Source organism: Tachysurus fulvidraco, chromosome 18 (genome assembly GCF_022655615.1).
Source record: "Tachysurus fulvidraco isolate hzauxx_2018 chromosome 18, HZAU_PFXX_2.0, whole genome shotgun sequence".
In the NCBI taxonomy this organism is placed as follows: domain Eukaryota; kingdom Metazoa; phylum Chordata; class Actinopteri; order Siluriformes; family Bagridae; genus Tachysurus; species Tachysurus fulvidraco.
Window position 1 is genome coordinate 12,459,950 of NC_062535.1, and position 10,949 is coordinate 12,470,898.

General features: G+C 37.5%; 1 protein-coding gene across 1 annotated transcript; it reads right to left on the reverse strand.

Moving 5' to 3' along the window:
• Positions 1 to 1,271: 1,271 nt before the first annotated feature.
• dlx2b (distal-less homeobox 2b) lies at positions 1,272 to 3,177 on the reverse strand. The gene is made up of 3 exons (XM_027179251.2): positions 2,582 to 3,177; positions 1,758 to 1,942; positions 1,272 to 1,665 (listed from the first exon to the last, which is right to left on the reverse strand). Exons 1-3 carry the CDS (start codon positions 2,907 to 2,909, stop codon positions 1,342 to 1,344), a joined length of 837 nt encoding a protein of 278 aa, XP_027035052.2. The 5' UTR covers positions 2,910 to 3,177; the 3' UTR covers positions 1,272 to 1,341.
• Positions 3,178 to 10,949: the final 7,772 nt, after the last annotated feature.

Sequence of the window (10,949 nt, forward strand, 5' to 3'; positions counted from 1 at the left end):
TCGCTGTGGTTGCACCTTCAAAGGCACAAGTTTTGTACCTTTTTAGTATTTATAATATCCTATCTATGTGTTTCCTGGAAACATTTACATGAAATGAAAAAGGCACATAAATAGACCTAAAGGGCTAAATAAATTGACTTAAAGGGCTAATTAAAGATACAGCACATAATCATTCATAAACTCTTTGATTAAAAAACAAGCAAATCATTTCACCTTAGTGTTACATCTTTTGTTCCTTTATATGATCAGATGAAGGTAAAGTATCTTTAAAACAATTTAAAGTACACAACCAGACCTTACGACATAACACGCTTCGTGCACGTAGTCCTATACACTAATGGTATCTTTGATGGTAATACCCTCGCGTAAAAGTAACGGTAAACATATGCATCCTTGATGCACCTCAGAACACTTTGGCACCTTTATGATGAAAGTGTACATTTGGCTTTAATGCTACAAATACATAGACATTGCGGGGTGTGTCATTATTACTCTACTGCTCTTTAAATGTTCTTTATACTATGCTTTTTTGAATGTTCTTTGGATAGTTAAGGTTTCTTAGTTTGCAATAGGTTCTAATATGACGTCACACCGTTGTAGGGTTTTAAGAAGAAGAGGAACGACAGCATAATCCTTAATAAATAAGAATTATGTTTTACATTTTCTTTCTTTCTGTACAGGGGTTCTTCAGGAAATTTCCATTCCATGTATAAATAGAGTCCCATTACAAGCCCTTTGAGGGTTCTCTTGACATAGGGGCAATGAACTATCACTCCCACAATTCTGTGTCATTTAGTTCTTTGTTTGACAGGAGGGGTTGTTCCGAGCTTTTTCTGCCCCAATCAAGGGTAAAACCCGTCACTACTCCGTGGTTTATTTGTATTTCAGTGCAGCCACGTTGTAACGTTAAAGTTATTTAGAAACAGTTCTAGGTTGACATCAAAATGCATGTTTTCTTTCTTTTTATTATTGTGAGTACAAGTTGTATAAACAGCAAGATAGATTACTCTGCAGGCCTATTATAGTCTGATAGGAAAATGTACAATGCACGCAATAAAAGGCTACCCGTTTTTTTGTAGTTGGCATGTGATTTGTCCCACTTTCCTGCGACTGCAAACAGAAAACAAATAAATAAATAGAAAAATAATTTAATGTACGTCGATTTGTTGCACGTTCAGCGCACTCGAGCGCGCCACGGAAATCCACAGCAAAAGAAATTAAAAACCACCAGAATTCAAATTGCATTTCGGAGTTTGTGTTTTTTTTCTCTCTCTCCGTGCTTGTATGTGCACTACAAGTTCATTGTCCTGTAACAGGTGCATCCGATCCCCGAGTTTGTGGCTAGAAAATGGCACCAGCGCTCATGGCGGAGTTGTGATGGGATTGCGAGAGCGCGCTTGGCTGTAAATGCGCGTTCGTGGATGTGTACCAAGGGTAGTTGGACAAATATGATGGTGCAGTGGTGTTAGGGGGACCTGTGGCCTGTTCTGTGTTAGAGTCCCCGTCTCCTGCAGCTTGTTGATTCGGTGGGAAATCCCAGGCGGTGTGCGGGGGAGGAGACGCCGGAGGAGAGTCACCTGAACCCACGTGTTGCTCAGGCGGAATCTCCCCATTTTTCCACAACTTCTTGAACTTGGAGCGCCGGTTCTGAAACCAGATCTTCACCTGCGGGAGAGGAAGAGCAACGCAAAACATGAGAGATCACACCCTTGAGAATGTTTGGTTCCTAGAACAAAAAAAAGTGCAAGATTGCTCACCTGAGTCTGCGTGAGGCCCAGAGAGGCTGCGAGCTCTGCGCGCTCCGGTAGCGCCAAGTACTGTGTCTTCTGGAAGCGGCGTTGGAGGGCAGCCAGCTGGAAGCTCGAGTAGATGGTTCGCGGTTTCCGGACTTTCTTTGGCTTGCCGTTCACCATGCGCACCTCCGGCTCACTCTCGTCTTTCTCTAACCCGGGACACACACACACACACACACACACACACACACACACACACACACACACACACACACACACACACACACACACACACACACAAAACTTCAGCACGCTGCGTACATCACCAGTATATGTAGATGTAGAGGTTGGAAATATTCTTGTAGTTAGATAAAGTGGGCACAGTTTGTCTTTTTGGAAACGCGTACCATTGTGTTTCCAACCTCTACATATATTCCAGAAGTCTACACTGCAATTACTAGCCGAGCTTTGGATATTCATGTTTTTTCTTTAGTGAGAAGCTATTATATTTTTGCTTTCTGTTATCATTTTTTAAGCAGAGTATAAATAGTTTTTGAAATATTTATTTCAACCTTTCTTGTTTTCAGCACGGCTAAAAATTTTTGACTCCCCCTTTAAATTCTCTAGTTAGACTAAATTCGTGTATGGTAACCTTTATTAACCTTTATGAAAGATTATTTTCCTTTTTCTTCCTATTTTAGTTTCTCTGCTATTTGTTTATTACACTTGAAAAACTTATCACCATCTACTAATCAGATTTTCACATGCAACTACATTTCAATGTGTAATGTGTTTGAACGAGCATAACCTGTTTCTTTATGGAGCACGGAGGCGCACTGGATCTTTACCTGGCTCTGTAGGAGTGGGAGATGAAGAACCCGGTCCGTAGGCACCATAAGCGCCGTATGAAGAGCCGAAGCCCATGTCGTATGGTTTGGGGCTGTAGGGTCCGCCGCTCACCCCTCCGCCATGTGAGTACGAGTAGGAGGCGAGCTGTGCGTAAGCCGCCGTTCCTGCGCAGTTTGCGCTCTGAGGGACGCTATAGAAACTGCTGTCTGTGACGGTGGACACCGGCAGTGTAGGCGAGTCCTGAGACTTGTGCACGGAGCTGAAGTTGCTGGAGGTAAGATGTGTTGTGTGCATATCCGAACCAAGGCTATCCAGAACCGCGGTCATCTCTCCCCTCTCCTTCTTGTAATTAAAGCAGCAAGCTGAACCACCCTGCAATACTCCCGCTTAAATATATGATTGTGGTCCAATCTGTTTTTGGAGCTTACTGTTTAATGATGGCTGTTCGACCCGGTAGATTCACGACAGTGATTCTCTGGAGTCCTTGCTGAAGTCTCATAATACACTGCTAGTGGTTCATTGGTGCTCCAGGTCCCTGTGTTTGAGATAGTGGTGGGTGGAGTCAATTTAGTGGGCGGGCACATCGTGTGTAAGGTCAAGTGAGGAACCAATGGACGGATGGGTGGATAGATTGCTGGAAGTGCTGGACGGACGGATGGATATACATAAATTGAAGCACAGATTAATTACCAATTACTTAATATTTGTTTCATTGCATGACTATTTCATTCCGAAAATTTGAGTACAGAAAACACTAGAGTAGAAACACTTTCATTTCTGACAAAGTTACAGCTTTAAATAATACAAATGGTAGAACTGACACAACCTCAAGCTCTGGGTCTGGATTGGGAAACATATGCATTTTGCCCCAGCCCCTATCTAAATTCACATCTGTGATATGATGTGACCATAATGAAGCTTAACTGCTCCTCAAATACCTAATGCCCTGTGTTTCATATTAGAGAAAAGGCCAAGAATCTAGAATCTGCGATGGCTCTTTGGTTGTCTCTCTGGTTAAAACCTTCAATTTTTAACATAGGAACCTAAAGTGTTTCCTCATGCCTATCAAATTTTAAAAACCTAACAAACCTTACTTATACAAATAAACCACTGAAAAACCTTTCAAGAACATTTGGTACGAGCAGTTGGTGGAAAATTCTACTGTATCAGTAAAAAACTGTACAACGGAGCCTGCATTGGATGACATTATAGGACAGAATTTCAAAATACAGCCCAATCATGCCAAAGACCAAGAGCAATTACCTCCTATAAATGCTATAATCCCCATTGTTTAAGGCAGTAGATATTTACATATTCATTCATTTACATTACTGAAAGAAAATAAAGGCGAAGACGTTTTAATTTCAAAGATTTTTATGATTTTGCTGGTTTGGAGGAGCCCGGTCTATTGCAGGGTAATTTATCGTTTGTAGCAGTTTACCTACCAGCATGTTTTTGTGACATGGATGAAAACCAAAGAATCAAAATTTTGAATAGAACATCAGAAAGACCCCTCCAGTAACCTACAAGCTTTATTTGAGGCAAAAAAAATCTTTATTTTATTTGTGGGATTTGAGGCAACAACTATCTTTATGTTCTTCTATTCAGGATATTATTATTAGTATTAGTAGTAGTACAGATATAATTTCAAAAAAGTCATTAAAATGCATATTACATATTTACATATTACATATTATATATTTATTTGTTACAAACTTACATACCTTACATACATCTGCACTATTTTATTTTATATATTATTTACTGTACATTCTGCCTAATATTTGACATTCATATATACAGTGTACATATATATATTTAGTGGACTGTTTATTCAGCTTGCACATTTTTTAAATGCCATTACCTTGTTGATCCTTTACAACAGTGTCTGCACATTCCCCCCCCCCCATGCCATTAGAACCATTTACTTGTACATTAGAATGTACAAGTAAATGTACAGTCATATATATTATAAACATTTATATATATATATATATATATATATATATATATATATATATATATATGTTTATAATATATATGACTGTACATTTACTTGTACATTCTAATGTACAATATATATATTGCTGTAAACAAAGAATGCTTTCAGCAATAATAAAAATAGAATAAATAATGAGTGTTTATTTCTGTCAATTTACAAAATGCAAAGTGAGCAAACAAAAGAAAAATCTAGATCAAATCAATATTTGGTGTTTTTTTTTTTTGCCTTCAAACCAGCACAAAGTGATGGCACGACCCCCACAGAGCCCTGATCTCAACATCATCGAGTGTGTCTGGGATTACATGAAGAGACAGAAGGATGTGAGAAAGCCGACATCCACAGAAGATCTGCAGTTAGTTCTCCGAGATGTTTGGAACAACCTACCAGCCGAGTTGCTTCAAAAACTGTGTGCAAGTGTACCTAGAAGAATTGCTGCTGTTTTGAAGGCAAAGGGTGGTCACACAAAATAATTGATTTGATTTAGATTTAACACTACCATTTAAAAAAAAAAACACTACCATTTTTCAAAAAAAATTGTTTACATATATACCTATATATATTACATACTGGACATATGTTTACATATTTATCTGAACTTGTCTATTTGCACAATTGCTTCTCTTTGCACTGCTGGTAGACTTATTTTGTTGCTTTGTACCTGTACTATGCACTGACAATAAAGTTCTATCTATCTATCTATCTATCTATCTATCTATCTATCTATCTATCTATCTATCTATCTATCTATCTATCTATCTATCTATCTATCTATCTATCTATCTATCCTCACCACAGTCACCTGAGTCACCTCATTAAATACAATCACACAATTAAATACAAACACAAATAAATATTTCTAATATTAATCTTGAATATTTGTACTATATTAATCTTTATATTATTCTTTATATTAACCTTTTGTTTTATGTTTATGTTGTGCAAAGCTGCTTTGAGACAATGTCAATTGTTAATAGCGCTATATAAATAAATTGGATTGGAATTAAGTTGAATTTTCAAACACGGCTCTCCACCTACCGGTAAAAGCATGTATTGCACCCTCTGTGTGTGTGTGTGTGTGTGTGTGTGTGTGTGTGTGTGTGTGTGTGTGTGTGTGTGTGTGTGTGTGTGTGTGTGTGTGTGTGTGTGTGTGTGTGTACTGCGCATGCGCACCAGTATGCTTCCAGTGCATGAACGCAGACGGCGCCACACAGTCGCCTCAGCTTCCTCAGGTGCGCAAAACAGCAATTTACCTCCGGTAAACACCGGGGATAAAAAAAAAAGCTCGTAGGCCATCTGATGCCCTGTCGCGCCAAACGCCCCCCTAAAACGCCCCAACAAGTGGCAATTTTCTCTGAGTCTCTTGTCAGCGCTACTGAGGTCGACAGAGGCTACGTGCTAATTTCAGGATACTTAGCTGAGCAGGCTGTAGGCCCTTGGCTGCAGAAAATGCCAGCGTTACAGTTTGAAGGATATTTCTCCTTGAGCCTTGTAATACTCTCTTAGGACAGTAAGTCTTGTTGGGTTTATTTTATCTCCTTGACACAGCCGTATCCCCCTCACTGTATGTCCATTTCCATACTAACAAGGATACTAGTGATACTACTAGTGATACTTGTGGTACAACTAGTGATATTACTAGTGATACATATTTTCACAAGTTTCAGAAAAAACAGTCGACAATGATACCAGGTTCATGGAGGCTGTTATTTTATTACAAATTGTACTGAACTAGTACATAATTTTTTACACATTATGAGGTAAATCTATCATATAGTGTAATTTGTTTGTGAACGGTTATTGTCTGCTGCTATATACACAGTTTGTCGGCCCTTATTTACCTCATTCATCGGTGTAACTTGACTGCCACTAACCAGAGATGATACAATTCACAGCACAACCATGACACTGACATTTGTCTGTGTGTCTGTGTGTGTGTGTGTGTGTGTGTGTGTGTGTGTGTGTGTGTGTGTGTGTGTATACTGTACACACAGCAGACTCTGGAATTTTTTTAAACACCTCAGTGTCACTGCTTGTTTTAGAAACAATCCTCTAACCAAAAATATCCATATCCATGGCTCCTAGTGGTGTGGAAACTCTTTCTGCCTACAGAAAGTTTTGACTGGAAGCTTTTAATATTAAATCCACTAAAATTATAGGACATAAATGTGAGTGGAAAGTAACAAAAACTCGCGGAAATGAATTTGTTAAAAAAATAAAGAAAGAAAGAAAAGCTAGTGAACAAAAATCCATGAAGAGTTGTTTAATTTCTGTCATTTGTCAGAGCCATTAACAAGTGGAAGTTGCAGAACAAATATTCTCTGATTTAAAGAAATAAAGAAAGAAAGGAACATAAATTGAAACCAAATCTGATATTCAAAGTTTATTATCTGTTTATTTGTTCTTACTGTGGCAGCAATGAAGGTCTCAGGTACAATGCAAGAAACTGATGTCTAATTATTTAAATGTGGGGAACATCAACACTAAAGAATGATAGCTTGGTATTTTTTATTTCTTTTTTTTTGTTTTAACATAAGGCGATATCAAGACAAGTGATGAAACATGATTACATTTATTTATAATTATTTTAACGTAGTGAGCTAAGAAATCATGAGCTTTCAGGAAGTTTTTTTTTCTTATTTGGAACTTGATTATATAAAATCTTCTGAAATTATCTGTTTTGTATTGTAAGAATTATATTTTAATCCACAGCATTTATGTTTTTTATTCTGAAACTGAAAAAAATGGAACTTTTTAAAATGAATTTTTATTCAACATACAATAATCTTTAATTATAGGAGGAACATTAGAAGAACCCTTGAGGACCCGTTGTTGCAACAGTGTAGTTCTGAAACTATGGCGCCCCAATGAGGTGGTTTAGGATTACTGCATGGGCTCTTACACAAAAAATTTAATATTCCCACTGCTTTTATACACTGTTTATCAAAACGATTTTAAAGGATTTTAGGACTAAACCTAAATTTTATATAAGTATATATACATTCTTAGAAAATGTTTTCTTGTCTCTGCTGTTGTATCCTGATGGTACATTTTTTTGTACTACGTAATATTTATCTTTTATCTGGAAATATGCATATATTGTATCTTTTAAAAAACATTTAAATTGCATCATTGAACCATAATTATATTAGAGGAGATTCCTTTAGATTTGCTTTAACACTATACTACGTGCAACTTTCTTGTATTGTTATAAAAGCTTTATTTCTGGAGCTTTCACCTCAGTAACATACATTTAGTACCCTTTTCTTTTTTTAAAAAAAACAACAATTTAAAAAATATATATATTTTGTCCCTGTATTGTACAAGATAACCCTGATCATGTTCCTTGTGTGTTTCTTGATGTGTTTCAAAGAAAATAACATCACAAGAGGGCGCTATTGGATATGCTTTTGGTCCAAGTAAGCATCGCTCATCTACGTTAAAAAGCTGTCCAATGTCAATTCTGTCCTACCTGTGATATGGACAATCACACAGTTGATCTTAGCTCAGCTTACAGTAACATTATCAAGTTACTCCCATGATGACTGGCTGTTCTTTTAGCTTACAGTGCAGCCTCGTAGAACTGCACAGAAATACCGTATGCCTGAGTGCTGATTACTCATTCACAGTCACACATTTTGCCTTCTACATGAACACTGTCCATGCAACTCCTACAGCTCGACCTGCTTTATAACAGCACTGATGTGTAAATGTGACGGTATACGGTCAGTGTGAAAAGAACTTCCAGCCTCACACACACACATCAGATGGAAGACAGCCATAGCTGAAGATTTCCAAATAAAGGGAAGAGAAGAGAAAAGAGTGTCTGTGTGTGGATTCTTGGAATATACTTCAAAGTTAGTGTATCACCTGGCTTTCATCAGTACAAATACCGATACTGTAAAAAACCAAAGGAATCTCATCCTAATGCTTGCAGGCGTGCTGCTGCGGTCTGATGGACAGACCTGTCAGAGATAAAGAGAACATTGTAGAGAATGTGTTTTTCTTTGAACCTTTTATCACAAAAAAATTGGTTTGGATGCATAATTTGTACTTTGGTCTGGTATCTGATTTGGAGATGTAGATGTTAGCCATGTTCCGATAGTCATAGAAAGCAAGAGAGGTACAGACACAAGATACAGGGCTGACAACTATTCCTGTACAAAATATAGCTTTATTTACACAATACTGCAGTTTATAATATATGGTATACTGTATGTAATTGACAAAAATCAATCAATATATACTTATTATATATATGTGTTTGTATAAATGAATGATCATAAGAAAATTGCTAAGAAGATCTTAAATCAGATTCAAGCAGCATATCAGTGATGCACAAGTGATTACTCAAATAACCTCTAAATTTGATATCTAGATTTCAACTGGTATTTGTATCATGTCATCAACTAATGATAAAGATTTTTTTTAACCAACCAGAGTACAAATTACATGAAAGGACATATGTTAGTGTTTTTTGGATTGAATAAATCTGATACAGCCTTTTTGTTTTTCCATGTTTGGCATTCACAGGGGCTTATTACAGGCATGAAATACTTCATTAATGAGATTTACATTTATATTAATGACATTTGTCAGATGACCTTATCCAGAGCGATGTACAAAAGTGCTTTTAAATCTCTATCGATGAATACATTAACACTGGTTCACTAGATTACAGACAGTATACCATCACCGTAAAACTCTGTTCATGGGTGTGTTTTTTTTTGTTGTTTTTTTTAAAGAAGTGTTTCAGTAAGGAGGAACTGTTGAACATAGCCAGTGACTCAGCTGTTCAGACATCTAGGGGAAGGTTATTCTACCAGAACAGAAAAGAGTCTTGCTTTATGCATACCTCTTACCCTGAGGGTGTGAGGTGCAGTTCAAGGAGTGATAACGGCTTTGAGGTAAGAGGGAGCTGGTCCATTTTTGGCCTTGTAGGCAAGCATCAGTGTTTTGAATCTGATGTTTGCAGCCACCGGAAGTAGTGGATTGAGCGCAGCAGTAGGGTGGTATGTGAGAACTTAGGCAGGTTGAAAACATCACTCCCTAAACATCACTGATTTGGATCAGATGTCACTCCCCTCCATGTTACCTGATATGAGTGACCTTCCAGGTAGGAAGCAAACCATTCCCATGCTGAACTGCCAATTCCAACACTCTTGAGGGTGGACAAGAAAGTGTTTTTTTTACCGTGTCAGACGCCGCCGAAACCCTTGCTCTCTTGACGGTAGTTGTTTACATGACCAGATGTTAGGGATCCGTTGATGATTGTTGTAAGGAAGGGCAGAAGGTCTTGTGAGATGGTCTGGAGCCGATCAAAAGTTTGCATATTTTTAAATGTTTGGCAACGTTATAAACACACAGTTTGACACACAGAGGTTTAAATGGCTATTAAAGGGAAGTTTCCACACCTGTAACAATTGTAAATAGTGTCTGTGCATAAATAGTCAGTGAATTTCTCAGCTCATGAGGTGATGCACTGACTTAGCTGGATACTGTGCCATTGGGAAGACAAAAGAACGGCCAGTAGACCTGTTTTATAAAGTACAACTACCTTATTATGCAGGTCTACTGGCCATTCTTTTGTCTTTATGCATACCTCAGAAGAATTGTTCAGGATGCAAAGAAAAACCCACTAAAAAAGAAATACAGGCTGCTCTGGAAAAAAGTGGTGGTGTTGTTTCAAGGAGCACAATAAGGAGGTGCAGTACTTGCACACAAACCATTACAGCGCCCACGCCATAAAAAGGCCCACCTTCAGTATGCCAGACAGCACCTAGACAAGACTCACAGCTTTGGGAGCAGAGTCATATGGAGTGATGAGACCAAAATTGAACTTTATAGTCACAACCATAAACTCTATATTTGGAGAGGAGTCAACAAAGACTACAATGGAAATTACACCATCTACACTGTAAAGCATGGTGGCGGATCTCTTAAGTTTTGGGTCTGTGTGAGCTCCAGTGACACAGAGAAGTTAGTAAAAACTGATATGAAAATAAATGCATGTTGTTAGAAAATGCTGGCAGACAATTGGCATTCTACAACATGAAAGCCCACATGGGACGCTCTTGGATGTTCATAATAACAGCAATATATTATATTATGACCATAGTACATATCCTCCTGTATATTCCGGTTTATCGTAATAACAATATATTTTGTTTATAGCACATACGCTCTGTAAATTTTAGTTTATAGTACTAGACATCTGTATATTATGTTCATAGCACATAAACAGTATATTCATCTGTATATTATGTTCATAGTACATATATATTCATTTGTATATTATATTCATAGAACATACATATCTGTAAATTACTGTTTAAAGTATTAACCATATATTTTGTTACAGCACATAT

Bases quoted from the DNA above. Each gene is read 5' to 3' on its own strand.
- dlx2b (XM_027179251.2), bottom strand. From the start codon at position 2,909: ATGACCGCGGTTCTGGATAGCCTTGGTTCGGATATGCACACAACACAT. The intron at 1,943-2,581 runs GTAAAGATCCAG...GTCCCGGGTTAG, and splicing joins TCCCACTCCTACAGAGCCAG to AGAAAGACGAGAGTGAGCCG. The intron at 1,666-1,757 runs GTGAGCAATCTT...CCTCTCCCGCAG, and splicing joins TGGGCCTCACGCAGACTCAG to GTGAAGATCTGGTTTCAGAA.